We start from the raw sequence: 17,585 nt of genomic DNA, 5'->3' as shown, positions 1-17,585 counted from the left end.
AACACTGGATTAACTACCTTCATCCAGCTCCTGCAGAGGAGTGCCATAGTAGACACTCTCATCCTCCTCACTGTCACTCATGGTGATGGTCTTTGTGAAGCTTCACTACTGTGGTCTTAGTGAAGCTCCTCCTCCAGTGTGGTCTTACTGAAGCTCCTCCTCCAGTGTGGTCTTAGTGAAGCTCCTCCTCCAGTGTGGTCTTAGTGAAGCTCCTCCTCCAGTGTGGTCTTAGTGAAGCTCCTCATCCTGTGTGGTCTTAGTGAAGCTCCTCATCCAGTGTGGTCTTAGTGAAGCTCCTCCTCCAGTGTGGTCTTAGTGAAGCTCCTCATCCAGTGTGGTCTTAGTGAAGCTCCTCCTCCAGTGTGGTCTTAGTGAAGCTCCTCGTCTGGTGTGATCTTAGTGAAGCTCCTTCTCCAGTGTGGTCTTAGTGAAGCTCCTCCTCCAGTGTGGTCTTAGTGAAGCTCCTCGTCCGGTGTGATCTTAGTGAAGCTCCTCCTCCAGTGTGGTCTTAGCGAAGCTCCTCATCCAGTGTGGTCTTAGCGAAGCTCCTCATCCAGTGTGGTCTTAGTGAAGCTCCTCCTCCAGTGTGGTCTTAGTGAAACTCCTCCTCCACTGTGGCCTTAGTGAAGCTCCTCCTCCAGTGTGGTCTTAGTGAAGATCCTCCTCCAGTGTGGTCTTAGTGAAGCTCCTCCTCCAGTGTGGTCTTAGTGAAACTCCTCCTCCACTGTGGCCTTAGTGAAGCTCCTCCTCCAGTGTGGTCTTAGTGAAGATCCTCCTCCAGTGTGGTCTTAGTGAAGCTCCTCCTCCAGTGTGGTCTTAGTGAAACTCCTCCTCCACTGTGGCCTTAGTGAAGCTCCTCCTCCAGTGTGGTCTTAGTGAAGATCCTCCTCCAGTGTGGTCTTAGTGAAGCTCCTCCTCCAGTGTGGTCTTAGTGAAGCTCTTCTGGCATGGTCTTAGTGAAGCTCTTCCAGTGTGGTCTTAGCGAAGCTCATCCACTGTGGTCTTAGTGAAGCTCTTTTGGCGTGGTCTTAGTGAAGCTCTTTTGGCGTGGTCTTAGTGAAGCTCCTCCAGTGTGGTCTTAGTGAAGCTCCTCCAGTGGTCTTAGTGAAGCTCCTCCAGTGGTCTTAGTGAAGCTCCTCCAGTGTGGTCTTAGTGAAGCTCCTCCAGTGGTCTTAGTGAAGCTCCTCCAGTGTGGTCTTAGTGAAGCTCTTCTGGCGTGGTCTTAGTGAAACTCTTCTGGCATGGTCTTAGTGAAGCTCCTCCAGTGTGGTCTTAGTGAAGCTCCTCCAGTGTGATTTTAGTGAAGCTCCTCTTCCGGTGAGATCTTAGTGAAGCTCCTCTTCCGGTGAGATCTTAGTGAAGCTCCTCCTCTGGTGTGGTCTTAGTGAAGCTCCTCCAGTGTGGTTTTAGTGAAGCTTCACTACTGTGTGGTCTTAGTGAAGCTCCTCCAGTGTGATCTTAGTGAAGCTCCTCCAGTGTGGTCTTAGTGAAGCTCCTCCAGTGTGGTCTTAGTGAAGCTCCTCCGGTGTGGTCTTAGTGAAGCTCCTCCGGTGTGGTCTTAGTGAAGCTCCTCCGGTGTGGTCTTAGTGAAGCTCCTGCAGTGTGGTCTTAGTAAAGCTCCTCTGGCGTGGTCTTAGTGAAGCTCCTCCAGTGTGGTCTAAGTGAAGATTCTCCAGTGTGGTCTTAGTGTAGCTCCTCCAGTGTGGTCTTAGTGAAGCTCCTGCAGTGTGGTCTTAGTGAAGCTCCTGCAGTGTGGTCTTAGTGAAGCTCCTCCGGTGTGGTCTTAGTGAAGCTCCTCCAGTGTGGTCTTAGTGAAGCTCCTCCAGTGTGGTCTTAGTGAAGCTCCTCCAGTGTGGTCTTAGTCAAGCTCATCCACCAGTGTGGTCTTAGTGAAGCTCCTCCAGTGTGGTCTTAATGAAGCTCATCCACCAGTGTGATCTTAGTGAAGCTCATCCACCAGTGTGATCTTAGTGAAGCTCATCTACCAGTGTGGTCTTAGTTAAGTACACCCACCAGTGTGGTCTTAGTGAAGCTCCTCCACTAGTGTGGTCTTAGTGAAGCTCATCCACCAGTGTGGTCTTATAATGAAGCTCCTCCAATGTGGTCAATTGTTAAGCTTCACTCCTGAGGTGTATAGTGAAGCTCCAACACTGTGGTCTTATAGTGAAGCTCCAACACTGTGGTATTATAGTGAAGCTCCAGCACTGTGGTCTTATAATGATGCTGTACCAGTGTGATGGTCTTATAATAAAGCTTCACCAGAGTATCAGTTGCTATGAAAAGAAAAAAAAAACTGTCTGGTTATCACACAAGAAATTCTTGTTGGGTTTATAAGAGCCAGTAACGGCTCACCATGTATCCAGTTTTCATGTTGATAAATTCGATACATGCGTAACACTTGGGTACCTTTATTGAGGAAACGTTTCGGATTGTGACCAGATCTACCTGGAGTTCATTACCTTTGTAACTTGTTCATGATTGTGACCAGATCTACCTGGAGTTCATTACCTTCGTAACTTGTTCATGATTGTGACCAGATCTACCTGGAGTTAACATAAGAAGAACATAAGAACGAAGGAACACTGCAGAAGGCCTACTGGCCCATGCGAGGCAGGTCCAAGTCCCTACCGGCTTAAGCCAATGCACCCAACCTAGTCAGGTCAGGTCACATTGACTTAAGGGAGGAACACGGCAACCGACCTGTTAGCACAAGCTATCAGGTCCAACTCACACCCACCCACATCTACTCATGTATTTATCCAACCTATTTTTAAAGCTACACAACGTTCTGGCCTCTATAACGGTACTTGGGAGTTTGTTCCACTCATCCACAACTCTATTACCAAACCAGTACTTTCCTATATCCCTCCTGAATCTGAATTTTTCCAACTTAAAACCATTGCTGCGAGTCCTGTCTAGGCTAGATATTTTCAGTTCATTACCTTCGTAACTTGCCCAGTCCCTGGACCCATTATGTACCTCTGTGATCCTTTGACTACAGCCAACAGGATGGATATGGGGAGCATAATAAAGATATTAAAGTAACTAAACACGTAGTGGCTTCATAAGTCCTATACAAAGAAGAATGGTGAAGATCGGAAGGAGTTTGAGGTAATCAGTCCCTCAGCCTCCAGGCTGAGTTAGTTTAATATATTCATTATGTACCCCATACCCATCCTGTGTGCGGTAGTCAAAAGATTACAGAGGTACATAATGGGTCCAGGGACTGGACCCCAAGGGACTGATAATAATAATAATACCTCCTATAAAGACCATACTTATTACAATAATCCTAAACTTCGAACATTGAAACGTATTGCTCGCAGACTAAAAAATATCGTACCCCGGTAATGCTGAGCCTCTTTCAAACTGCCTTGCTGCTGTCAGGGAGCATATGACACAGCTTTGGCAAACAGAAAAATTTGCCAATGGTTTCAATGCTTACACCTCACTTAGCCGGGCATGGAGGGACATAAATAGAATTAAGGGTAACATAACTGGTCAGATTGCACACTCTCATCCCTTACGTAGGGCGAATGAGTAATTCAGTGCGTTGACCCCCGGAACTCTCTCCAGGTAGATCCAGGTCTCTCCAGAAGAACAAGGAACAATTTTTACAGTGCAACATACCAAAGCCACTTGTATGAAGAGCATTATGGGCAGGCTTAAAATTAACTTAAGATTACTAAGCAATGATATATTCAGTGGTACAAAAATTATTGTAAAACAGATAACAATTTAGTACAAATGAGTATTACAAAGACAGGTCATATGGTCATTTACTGTGTTACTGTGTAATCAGTAGAATGGAGTATTTTGTTAGGTAACGAAGTTAAATAGTAACAAAGTTTGACTGGGTCACAGGTTGACATTTATGAGATACAATAATGAGATACATATATGAGATACAATTTATGAGATACAATTATTCAGTATTTATTTAGTTGTGGGTGAGATACATATATGAGATACAATTTATGAGATACAATTATTCAGTATTTATTTAGTTGTGGGTGAGTAAATGATTTTTGAGAAGAGACTTGAATTTATAAAGACAGTGTTTCTTTTATATTCACAGGTAATGAATTCCAGATTTTAGGGCCTTTTATGTGCATTGAGTTTTTGCATAGCGTGAGATGGACACGAGGAACATCAAAGAGTGATCTGTACCTTGTGTTATGGTCATGTGTTCTGTTAAGGTTGGTAAGGAGATGTTTGAGGGGAGGGTTAATATCAGAGTTGTGTTCTATGTATGTAGTAGGTGCAGTAATAAGTATGGATATATTGTATTGTGAGTAGGTTTAGAGTTTTGAATATTGGTGGTGTTGTCTGTAGTGGGAATTTGTTATCATTCTGACTGCAGCCTTTTGTTGGGTGATTAGTGGTCTGAGATGGTTTATTGTTGTTGAGCCCCATGCACAAATTCCATAGGTGAGATAGGGGTAAATAAGTGAGTGATATAGGGCCAGAAGGGCTGACTGTGGAACATAGTACCGTATCTTCGATAGTATGACTACGGTCTTGGATTTTTTTTTTTTTGGAAATTTGTTGTATATGTGTTTGAAATTTGAGTCTATTATCAAGGTGGATTCCTAAGAATTTTCCCTCTGTGAGTTTTGTGATAGGTGATCCATTTATCATTATGTTTAGAGACACATCTGTAGCTCTGTTACCAAACTGAATGTAGTAGGTTTTGTCAATGTTTAGAGTAAGTTTGTTGGTCCTCATCCAGGTAGATATTTTCTGTAATTCGGTGTTTACAGTATTGGCTAGCATGACTGGGCTCGGGTGAGAGTAGACGTATGTAGTGTCATCTTCATTAGGTTTAGTTAGGACAATATTCTTGGTTTTTTTCAGTTTGTGGGTCCCTAGAATCTGAGAGAGTGTTTTCCAGGTCTTTTTTATATCTCCTCTAGTGTCTGTGAATCTACTGGAGTAGTATAGTTGTTTGGCTGTTTTTATTACTTTGGTGAGAACTGATGAATAGTGTTTAAGAATATCTTTGTGTATTAAGCCCTGTCTATATTGCTTTTCATATTGGTGTTTCTTGTCAATGGATTTCAGAATGGTGCTGGTTAGCCATGGGCAACCAAGCCGTTTGTTTGTGATCTGTTTCGATTTTATAGGACAATGGTTGTTGTATAGTCTAAGTAATTTGTTAAGAAAAATGTCTGTCCAATCATCAATACCATTGGCCTTGGAGAATTCTGTAGGCCAGTCAACAGTCTCTAGGTCTGCTGTGAACTTCCTTATTGAGGCCTCATCATGGAGTCTAAATGAGACTTTATTGTATTCAAGTGGTGGTTTACTAATGTTTGTCAGGAGGAAGGTAGGGTAGTGGTCTGTAGTGCTATCTCTGATTATCCCTGATTTAAGGGGGGCTAGTATATTGGTCCATATGTAGTCTATTATGGTTGCACTTGTCTCAGTGAGCCTGGTTGGTTTAGTTATTGTTGGTATGAGAAGTGTGTTGTTCATATTGTTGATGAAATCAGTTACAGGCTGATCATCTAGTATGCCAAGGTTGATGTTGAAGTCTCCAGCTAAGAGAAGGTGGTGCTTATTCATTTGTCTGTTTGTTATTAGTGACTATAATTTTTCACTGAAATTTGGGATGTTTGTGTGAGGTATCCGGTAAATGGCACCGATTGTTATAGGTGTCTTAAGGTTTTTTACAGTAAAATTAGCAAAAATGTATTCCCCATATTCATCACTAAAGCAAGTGGTGCTAATACAAGATAATTGGTTAGAGTAATAGATTGCAATACCACCCCCAACTTGGTTTGGTCTGCAGTTGTGAATTGCTGTGTATCCTGGTAGAGGGTAGATATCTATTGTGTCCTGCTTAAGCCAGATCTCAGTAAGAATAATGCAGGAGAAGGATGTCTTTAGTGATTCAAGGAGTGCCAGGAGGTCATCATAGTGTTTGCTTAAGGACCTGATGTTGTAGTTAAGTACTGATAGACTTTTAGCATTGTTTAGGATAGTGCTGGCTTGTGATGCTGTGTAATAAAGGCAGTTACTTTCCAATAGGTTTTGATTGGGTGTCAGATTATGGAGGTTTAGATCATGGTCAACGTGATCAATCATCTTCTAGGTTTAAATTATGGTTATTTATATCCTGAGTTGTGTGTTGAGTTCTAGTACTGATATCTGTAGTGGTGGGAAGTTTGGACAAGTATATAGCTAGAGTATTTTGGTCATATAGAGTATAGTCACTGCTACACATAATGAAGTTGATGTTGTCTATGTGTTGTGCTGGAATGAACTAAAGTACAATTAGGTATAAACTAGTAATATAAAAATACAAATTAAAAATAGAACAAGACTCTCACTTGAATTGCACTAAGGTCTAATATAATGACTTTTGTGGAGTCTATGTTTTGAGCTAGAATGAGCTATAATATAAAAATACAAATTAAAAATAGCACAAGTCTCTCACTAGTAATTGCACTATGGTCTAATATAGTGAATTTGGTATTGACTATGTATTGAGCTAGAATGAGCTATAGTACAACTGAGTTTAATCTAATAATATAAAAAAGGCACAAGACTCTCAATTGTAATTGCACTAAGGTGTTATATAAGTTGTTTACAAGAATTAGAGTATAACTAGATTTAAATTGACAGGATAAAATACACAAGTTAAGGTAGCAAAAGAATAACAAAAAAAAATGATAAAAATAAAAATGGCAATGACTTGGTTATAATATGCTAGTAAGATGGTAGACAGGATAATATAAAAGTTGTAGTTGAAAATACTAGTTTAAAAAAGTATAGAATAAAAATGGTCAATAAAAGAAGTTTACAATAAGTTTGGTCAATATAGTTTAAAGCAAAATTGGGCAATAATAGGGATTTTAGAATAAAATTGGGCAATTGAGTATTTCTTAAAGTGAGGTAGAATTATTGAGGACAAGTTATGGATAGTTTATAATAAAATAAGATGGAACAGTGATGCTATAAGTTGTAAAAAAAGGAGATAGATTCTGTAGATATTAAACAAATTAAGACTATGAGGTAGAATGGTCGTTGAATACAACAATGACAATCAAAAGTAGTTGGGGTATTAGAATTTTAGGGAGGCACAAATTTATGACAATATAACACTAACGGTGGACTGTGGGTATTATCTGCACTTTACTCTGATTCTGTTAGTCCAGCCTCACTTAGGAATGTTTTAAGGTCATGTTCTGTAGAGATGAAGTATCTCTTCCCAGTGGGCTGTTTCCTAACTGCGATTTTTCCATCCCTCACAAGGCACTGGTGGATTTTTTGGGCAAAGCGTAATTTTCTTAGCCGATAAAGAAGGTTTTGTCTTGTTTTGGTAAGGCACTCATTGACGTAAACATCAGATGGACTATTGTCACACCTTGCGTCATTATGTACTGGAGTGCGATAAAATTAATGAATTCAGAGACAACTCACTCAGAAATGTTCAAGAAATGGCACAGTATTTTATCCACAGTTGGTAGATGAATCTATAATTTCCTCACAAACAGAACACAAAGAGTAGTAGTCAACAGAGTAAAGTCCGAGGTGGCTACGGTGAAAAGCTCTGTACCACAAGGCACAGTACTCGCTCCTGTCTTGTTTCTCATCCTCATATCTGACATAGACAAGGATGTCAGCCACAGCACCGTATCTTCCTTTGCAGATGACACCCGAATCTGCATGACAGTGTCTTCCATTGCAGACACCGCAAGGCTCCAGGCGGACATCAACCAAATCTTTCAGTGGGCTGCAGAAAACAATATGAAGTTCAACGATGAGAAATTTCAATTACTCCGATATGGTAAACACGAGGAAATTAAAACTTCAGAGTGCAAAACAAATTCCGGCCACAAAATAGAGCGAAAAACCAACGTCAAAGACCTGGGAGTGATCATGTCGGAGGATCTCACCTTCAAGGACCATAACATTATATCAATTGCAGCTGCTAGAAAAATAACAGGATGGATAATGAGAATCTTCAAAACTAGGGAGGCCAAGCCCATGATGGCACTCTTCAGGTCGCTTGTTCTATCTAGGCTGGAATATTGCTGCACACTAACAGCACCTTTCAAGGCAGGTGAAATTGCTGACCTAGAAAATGTACAGAGAACTTTCACAGCGCGTATAACGGAGATAAAACACCTCAATTACTGGGAGCGCTTAAAGTTCCTGAACCTGTATTCCCTGGAATGCAGGCGGGAGAGATACATGATTATATACACCTGGAAAATCCTAGAGGGACTAGTGCCGAACTTGCACACGAAAATCACTCACAACGAAAGCAAAAGACTTGGCAGACGATGCAACATCCCCCCAATGAAAAGCAGGGGTGTCACCAGCACGTTAAGAGACAATATAATAAGTGTCAGGGGCCCGAGACTGTTCAACTGCCTCCCAACATACATAAGGGGGATTACCAATAGACCCCTGGCAGTCTTCAAGCTGGTACTGGACAAGCACCTAGAGTCTGTACTTGACCAGCCGGGCTGTGGCTCGTACTTTGGATTGCATGCAGCCAGCAGTAACAGCCTGGTTGATCAGGCTCTGATCCACCAGGAGGCCTGGTCACAGACCGGGCCGCGGGGGCATTGACCCCCGGAACTCTCTCCAGGTAAACTCCAAATAATATAGAGAACCTTCACGGCACACAACCGCGAACCCTTGAAGTTCCTCAACCTGTACTCCCTAGAACACAGGCGGGAGAGATACATGATTATATACACTTGGAAAATCCCCGTCTCTTCACTGATCGTGTGTGTTAGGAAATACCGCAGGAAATAGCAAACAAGAGGACTCCACTAGCAATAGTGAGGATATATTACCAAAAACAACTGGTGGGAGCTCCATTGTTGGTGCTAGGGAGGATAGAAGTAAGACAGGGAAACATGCACCAACAGGGAATACAGTCACAGAAACCCAAGGCAAACGGAAACCAAGCCTGTGCACATACTATGCACTCGGTATCTGCTGGCATGGGAAATCTGGAAAAACAGATGGGACGTGCAACTATGACCACCCTAGAAAATGCCATGCCCATATGACAACAGGAAAATGCAAACTCCCTTCCTGTAAGCTTTTTCACCCTGAACTGTGTACCTCTTCAGTACAGGAAAGACTGTGCTATAACTTAAATTGCCAGGCATACCATCTAAAGGGGACAAAAAGATACAAAACATCCAGGCCATGGGAAAACCTGGGTAGCCACAGCCACTCAAGAGGGAGAGGTTTTTTAGTGCCAGGAAGGAAAAAAAAACTGGCAGGAAATGGCAGAAATCGTACACCAAATCCAGTCATTCCTGGAGTGGAACCACAGTCGATGGCCTCCACTCCAAACCAACAGATACAGATACTAATAATCCCCCCCCCCCCCAGTACCAACAATACCACCAGTCCGATAACATTCTTCTTTGCAAATATACAGGGTCTAAAGCCAGCAACAAACAACAAAATACCTTTCATCCGTGGACTGCTTGCAGAGGCAAAGGCAATGTTCGCGGCTTTCACTGAGACCCACATAAAGGATCACTTGGACAACGAAATATGGATCCCAGGTTACAACCTATACAGATGTGACAGAGTGAACAGGCAAAAGGGGGGGGTTGGCCTGTACATTGCAGAGTCACTTGTTTGCACAGAACTGCTAAATGCCTCAAATGATGTAGTGGAAGTTTTAGCAGTAAAGGTCGAGAACCAAAACCTAGTCATTGTGATAGTCTACAAGCCTCCGGATGCAACATCTCAGCAATTCCAGGAACAGCTGTTAAAAATTGACCAATGTCTGGAAAATCTTCCAGCTCCTGCACCCAACATCTTGCTCCTGGGGGATTTCAACTTAAGGCACCTAAAATGGAGGAATATAGCAAATAATATTGTTGCAGTAATAACACCAGGAGGCAGCTCTGATGAAAACTCACACTCACGCGAGCTTTTAAATCTCTGCACAAAATACAATTTAAACCAGCAAATAATAGAGCCTACTAGACTGGAGAATACACTAGACCTCATCTTCACTAACAATGATGATCTGATAAGAAATGTCACCATATCAAAAACAATATACTCAGATCACAACATAATTGAGGTTCAGACATGTATGCACGGAGCCCCAGACCGACAAAATGAGATTAGTCACGAGGGAGCATTCACCAAATTCAACTTCAATAACAAAAACATAAAGTGGGACCAAGTAAACCAAGTCCTAACCGATATAAGCTGGGAAGATATACTAAGCAACACAGACCCCAACTTATGCCTAGAACAGATTAACTCGGTGGCACTCGATGTATGCACAAGGCTTATTCCTCTAAGAAAAAGGAGGAGTAGATGTAAAATAGAAAGAGACAGGCGCTCCCTTTACAGGCGACGGAAAAGAATAACAGAGCGGCTAAAAGAGGTCAATATATCTGAAATGCGCAGGGAGACACTGGTCAGAGAAATAGCAAGCATCGAACTTAAGCTAAAAGAATCCTTTAGGAGTCAGGAATCGCGGGAAGAACTAAAAGCCATAAATGAAATCGAAAGAAACCCAAAGTATTTCTTCTCCTATGCCAAATCAAAATCGAGAACAACGTCCAGTATTGGGCCCCTACTTAAACAAGATGGGTCCTACACAGATGACAGCAAGGAAATGAGTGAGCTACTCAAGTCCCAATATGACTCAGTTTTTAGCAAGCCACTAACCAGACTGAGAGTCGAAGATCAAAATGAATTTTTTATGAGAGAGCCACAAAATTTGATTAACACAAGCCTATCCGATGTTATCCTGACGCCAAATGACTTCGAACAGGCGATAAATGACATGCCCATGCACTCTGCCCCAGGGCCAGACTCATGGAACTCTGTGTTCATCAAGAACTGCAAGAAGCCCCTATCACGAGCCTTTTCCATCCTATGGAGAGGGAGCATGGACACGGGGGTCGTCCCACAGTTACTAAAAACAACAGACATAGCCCCACTCCACAAAGGGGGCAGTAAAGCAACAGCAAAGAACTACAGACCAATAGCACTAACATCCCATATCATAAAAATCTTTGAAAGGGTCCTAAGAAGCAAGATCACCACCCATCTAGAAACCCATCAGTTACACAACCCAGGGCAACATGGGTTTAGAACAGGTCGCTCCTGTCTGTCTCAACTATTGGATCACTACGACAAGGTCCTAAATGCACTAGAAGACAAAAAGAATGCAGATGTAATATATACAGACTTTGCAAAAGCCTTCGACAAGTGTGACCATGGCGTAATAGCGCACAAAATGCGTGCTAAAGGAATAACAGGAAAAGTCGGTCGATGGATCTATAATTTCCTCACTAACAGAACACAGAGAGTAGTCGTCAACAGAGTAAAGTCCGAGGCAGCTACGGTGAAAAGCTCTGTTCCACAAGGCACAGTACTCGCTCCCATCTTGTTCCTCATCCTCATATCCGACATAGACAAGGATGTCAGCCACAGCACTGTGTCTTCCTTTGCAGATGACACCCGAATCTGCATGACAGTGTCTTCCATTGCAGACACTGCAAAGCTCCAGGCGGACATCAACCAAATCTTTCAGTGGGCTGCAGAAAACAATATGAAGTTCAACGATGAGAAATTTCAATTACTCAGATATGGTAAACATGAGGAAATTAAATCTTCATCAGAGTACAAAACAAATTCTGGCCACAAAATAGAGCGAAACACCAACGTCAAAGACCTGGGAGTGATCATGTCGGAGGATCTCACCTTCAAGGACCATAACATTGTATCAATCGCATCTGCTAGAAAAATGACAGGATGGATAATGAGAACCTTCAAAACTAGGGAGGCCAAGCCCATGATGACACTCTTCAGGTCACTTGTTCTATCTAGGCTGGAATATTGCTGCACACTAACAGCACCTTTCAAGGCAGGTGAAATTGCCGACCTAGAAAATGTACAGAGAACTTTCACGGCGCGCATAACGGAGATAAAACACCTCAATTACTGGGAGCGCTTGAGGTTCCTAAACCTGTATTCCCTGGAACGCAGGAGGGAGAGATACATGATTATATACACCTGGAAAATCCTGGAGGGACTAGTACCGAACTTGCACACGAAAATCACTCACTACGAAAGCAAAAGACTTGGCAGACGATGCACCATCCCCCCAATGAAAAGCAGGGGTGTCACTAGCACGTTAAGAGACCATACAATAAGTGTCAGGGGCCCGAGACTGTTCAACTGCCTCCCAGCACACATAAGGGGGATTACCAACAGACCCCTGGCAGTCTTCAAGCTGGCACTGAACAAGCACCTAAAGTCAGTTCCTGATCAGCCGGGCTGTGGCTCGTACGTTGGTTTGCGTGCAGCCAGCAGCAACAGCCTGGTTGATCATGGGCTGATCCACCAGGAGGCCTGGTCACAGACCGGGCCGCGGGGGCGTTGACCCCCGAAACTCTCTCCAGGTAAACTCCAGGTAAGTGTCTTCCTGTGTAAAAACTGAGAGAAAATAATTATTAAAAATCGAGCACATTTCATTCTCTTTGTCAGTAAGGTGCCCATAGTTATTTTTAAGGGGACCTATCTTATCTCTAACTTTTGTTCTATAGACCTGGAAAAAACTTTTTGGGTTAGTTTTAGAATCCCTAGCAACTTTAATTTCATAGTCCCTTTTAGCTTTTCTTATCCCCTTTTTAATGTCCCTCATAATGTCAATATACTGATTCATAAGATGGCCCTCACCTCTTTTGATACGCCTATAAATTCCTTTCTTATGTCCTAGTAGATATTTGAGCCTATTATTCATCCATTTTGGGTCATTTCTATTTGATCTAATTTCTTTATATGGGATAAACGTTCTTTGAGCAGCATGTATAGTGTTCAGAAAACTGTCATATTGATATCTCACTTCGTTACCCCAGTCAACAGATGATAAGTGTTCTCTAAGATTTAGATTTTGCCACCGAAGTGGCTAGTTTATTGTGCACCCCATATCCATCCTGTGGACGGTAGCGCGAGAGCATATGGATACACAAAAGGCCTAGGAACTAGGCCCCAAAGGGTTAACAGGAATACATATGGATTTATATCTACATATCTGTAGTTCACTTATCTGTTACAAGCAAATTTAGGAAATTTGCTTAGTATATCTGGTATCTTATTTTCATTAATAAGATATCTTGACATGTCACATAGGTTATTATACTGTCTGTCTCTGTATTCCTCAATAAGTGGACAATTAAGCACATAGTGTTCAAGAGAGTGACCATATGCCTGATCACATAATTTACATTTAGTTTGATCATCATCTGTGTGTCTCCCAAACTGCCAGAAGTACTTGTAACCAAGCCTAAGCCTGGCCACTACAACATCAGTCAGTACTTGTAACCAAGCCTAAGTCTGGCCACTATAACATCAGTCAGTACTTGTAACCAAGCCTAAGTCTGGCCACTATAACATCAGTCAGTACTTGTAACCAAGCCTAAGCCTGGCCACTACAACATCAGTCAGTGTTCACATTGCAAGTTGCTCCATAAACATACTTATCTACGTTCATGTTATCATAGTGGGTTATAGATCTACTCAGGCTTCTAACTGCATTCCTATAACAATCATTTTCATTATTTACTTCTCTCCTAATATTATTCCTAATGCTAGACACAGTTATACCAAAGTTATATTCTACATTCTCCTTCTGGATACTCTTCTTGGCTAACATATCAACTTTATCATGAAGGAGTAATCCAATGTGTGATGGGATCCATAGCAATTGTACATTAATTCCTTTGTCCCTAATTTTTGAGTATCTATACCTGGCTTCCCCAATGAGCATGTTGTTGGAGTCATTATATGAGCCAAGAGCCTTCAATGATGACATAGAATCAGTAATGATGATAGAGTCAAGCTCAGTGTCATAGGCCCATCGTAATCTGCTAAGCGAAAATCTGGGACTGTTACTGAGTTATCGCTACTATCGTACTTCCATTCAATGCTAAATGTAATTGATTTGTGGTCGCTAGCACCCAGTTCCACTGAAATTACTAAATTATTAACAAGGGATTCATTGTTTGCCATAACTAAGTCAAGCAGGTTATTTCCCCTTGTAGGTTCTGTCACAAACTAGGCGCATGTCGATTAGACACTAGGCCTGTAGTATATGCGTGTGTGTGTGTGCGTGCGTGTGTGTGTACTCACCTAGTTGAGGTTGCAGGGGTCGAGTCCAAGCTCCTGGCCCCGCCTCTTCTCTGGTCGATACTAGGTCACTCCCCCTGAACCGTGAGCTTTATCATACCTCTGCTTAAAACTATGTATGGATCCTGCCTCCACTACATCGCTTCCCAAACTATTCCACTTCCTGACTACTCTGTGGCTGAAGAAATACTTCCTAACATCCCTGTGATTCATCTGTGTCTTCAACTTCCAACTGTGTCCCCTTGTTGCTGTGTCCCATCTCTGGAACATCCTGTCTTTGTTCACCTTGTCAATTCCTCTCAGTATTTTGTATGTCGTTATCATGTGTCCCCTATCTCTCCTGTCCTCCAGTGTCGTCAGGTTGATTTCCCTTAACCTCTCCTCATACGACATAACTCTTAGCTCTGGAACTAGTCTTGTTGCAAACCTTTGCACTGTGGGTTCCACAGAGGTAAAATTCCTAAGAATCCACCACCTTGACAGTAGTCTCAAGCTCCAGACACATATACAACAAATTTCCAAGAAAATCTCTAAGACAGTAGGCATTCTATCAAAGATACGATACTATGTTCCACAATCAGCTCTCCTTGCACTGTGTCACTCACTCATCTACCCTTATCTCACGTATGGAATTTGTGCATGAGGATCAACAACATAAAATCACCTAAGACCACTAATAACCCAGCAAAAGGCTGCAGTCAGAATGATAACAAATTCCCACTTCCGACAGTATACTCTACCAATATTCAAAAGTCTAAATCTACTCACCATAAACCCTCCACTCAAACTTCTCCTCACCAATCTTAACAGGACACACGACCATAACACAAGACACAGATCTCTTTTTGATGTACCCCGTGTCCATATCACAGTGTAAACACTCTGTACACATAAAGGGCTCCAAAATTTGGAATTCAACCAGTAAATACTAAAGTAACCCGGTCTGAAAACCAATTTAAGACTCTTCTCAAAAACCACCTACTCACCCTAAACTAATACTCAATATTTAACTCTACCAAAAAATCTCCCAATTACCTAAATCTTAAAACCTCTAAACTAGACGCCCAAAGTTCATACATTATTAATACTACATTGTAATATGAATACCTACCTAAAACATAGACAGAGATGTAAGCCATATCTCCGTGTCTTCCTTTGTGGATGACACCCGGATCACCATGGCAGTGTCCTCCACCGAAGACACCGCGAGACTCAAAGTGGACATAAACCAAATCTTCGAATGGGCCACTCAAAACAATATGAAGTTCAACGAAGAGAAATTTCAACTACTCAGATATGGAAAACTTGAGGAAATTAAAAATGTGTCAGGGTATACCACAAATTCTAACCATACAATAGAGCGGAAAAGTAATGTGAAGGACCTGGGAGTGATAATGTCAGAGGATCTCGCCTTTAAAGACCAAAACAATGTATAGTTCCATCGTTCTAAGTGCCTGCTTTCTCAGTGTCCCTCTCATCATAATAAGGCACCTAAATTGCAGAGACAGTTGAAGGTCATGATCATATTCTGGAACGCAGGCAGGAGAGATACATGATAATATACTAAGAAAGGGTCCTGGAGGGATTGATACCAAACCTGCACGAAAATCACTCTATGAGGAAACAAAGGAGCTCGGCAGGAGGTATATTCCCAGTGAAACAGAGGCATCCACTGCTGATGCACTGAAGACAACACAAAAGTGTCAGGGCCCCAAGACTGTTCAAGCTCTCCCAGCATACATAAGGAAATTACTGCAATAGACCCTGATGAGCTGTCTTCAGAGGCCTTTGGACAGGCACCTAGTCAGTACCTGACCTGCATCCTGGCTGTGGATTCAATACATCGGCTTGTGTGCATGTCAATGTAGCCTGGTTGATCAGACCCTGATCACCATGAGACCTGGTCTCGGACAGATATGAGGCGTTGATCCCAGAACACCTTCTCCAAAGGTAAATCTCCAGAGTAAACATACTGTAAGCACTATTCCAACAACTCTGTAATGTTTATATTTCATAATATAATTTCAATGTTTACTATTGAAACTAACCTTAATCTGAGTACAGTGCTGAGTTTTTTCGATTCCCCCTTGCAAGTGGCATAAGTTTATTATACTATATCCATCCTGTGGACTGTGGCTGCAAGAGCATGGATACACAGGCCCAGGGCTAGTTCCCAAAGGGTTAACAGGGTACATATGGATTTATGTCTACATATCTATGATTCATATCTGTTACAAACAATTCCAGAAATTTGCTTAGTATATCTGGTATCTTATTTTCATTAATAAGATATCTTGACATGTCACATAGGTTATTATACTAACCATACCCCGGCCGGGATTGAACCCGCGGTCAGAGAGTCTCAAAACTCCAGCCCGTCGCGTTAGCCACTAGACCAGCTAGCCACAATAAGATTCGTCCAAGGTACTCTAAACCCAACAAACTTCCATAATAATCATACCTCCTTCAAAAACCATACTTATTACAATGATTCTAAACTTCGTACACTGAAACGTACTGCTCGAAGACTAGGCCTAGCCTATAGAAAACATCGTACCCTGGAATGCTGGGCTCTTCCAAACTTTCCCTTGCTGCTGCCAGAGGCGTATGACAGAGCTGCGGCAAACCGACTGGGAAAAATTTGTCAACGTCTTAATGCTACACCCCACTTAGCCGGGCATGGAGGACATAAATAAATTAAGGGTAACCGAACTGGGCAGATCTGCACCCCCATCCCTTGCATAGGGCGAATGAGTTAGTCAGTGCTTGGGCTGCTACATCTAGCTATGACAATCTTCCCAGTACCACACAGGCAAAATTAAATGACAAATATGATGCAAGGAGAGACTTTTTGCTTTATGCTCAGACAAGGCAGATGATTGCAACATTCCTTTCACTAATTATGAACTTGATGCAGCGCTAACTAAGGCAACTCCACGTCGCCTGGTGAGGATGGTATTACAACATACTCAGATTGCTGTGTCGAGTACCAGGTAATCCATTACTTGAATTATATAACATGAGCTATGTAACGGGAGCTCCCTCAATCTTGGACCAACAGCCTCATCATTCCAATTCCTAAGCCCAATCAACAAAATGCATTTCGCCCAATATCTCTTACTAGCTGCTTGTGTAAAACATTTGAGAGAATGATTCTTAATCGTCTCATGTACAGAATCAAACAATTTTTGTCTCCCGGTTACATGGTTTCATGCATGGAAGGAGCGTGCATCATTGCATAGCCACCTTTCTCACCCTGCACACTGACAGCTCATACACTACCTTCCTTGACCTTAAATCCGCTTTTGATGTAGCCAACCGACATGTAATCATTGGTAGACTTGCCAGAATGGATTTTGGAGGATGAAGCTCTCCCCCTGAAATTAAGGCTACTCCCAAAAGAAAATCGTCTTTTGTTCAGGGACACAAAGGGCAAAACTTTT

The 17,585-nt window shown here is 42.2% G+C and overlaps 2 protein-coding genes across 6 annotated transcripts in view; one reads left to right on the top strand and one right to left on the bottom strand.

The window, feature by feature from the left end:
* Positions 1 to 243, bottom strand: part of LOC128684401 (G patch domain-containing protein 1) — a 90,689-nt gene extending 90,446 nt beyond the window's left edge. The window contains exon 1 of one of the 2 annotated variants that reach the window (XM_070089380.1): positions 18 to 243. In XM_070089380.1, coding sequence (XP_069945481.1) covers positions 18 to 81 — 64 coding nt within the window. In that variant the 5' untranslated portion in view covers positions 82 to 243. The remainder of the gene's footprint in view (positions 1 to 17) is intronic. The other variant, XM_070089376.1, reaches the window with a different exon arrangement.
* The window catches only part of CaMKI (Calcium/calmodulin-dependent protein kinase I), a 919,698-nt gene that overhangs the window by 692,319 nt on the left and 209,794 nt on the right, over positions 1 to 17,585 (top strand). The gene's annotated exons all lie outside the window — the stretch shown is intronic.

The sequence above is a fragment of the Cherax quadricarinatus genome, chromosome 2, assembly GCF_038502225.1.
Source record: "Cherax quadricarinatus isolate ZL_2023a chromosome 2, ASM3850222v1, whole genome shotgun sequence".
Taxonomy (NCBI): Eukaryota; Metazoa; Arthropoda; class Malacostraca; order Decapoda; family Parastacidae; genus Cherax; species Cherax quadricarinatus.
The sequence above is the reverse complement of the archived record's forward strand: the minus strand, read 5'-3'. Positions and strand labels throughout refer to the sequence as shown.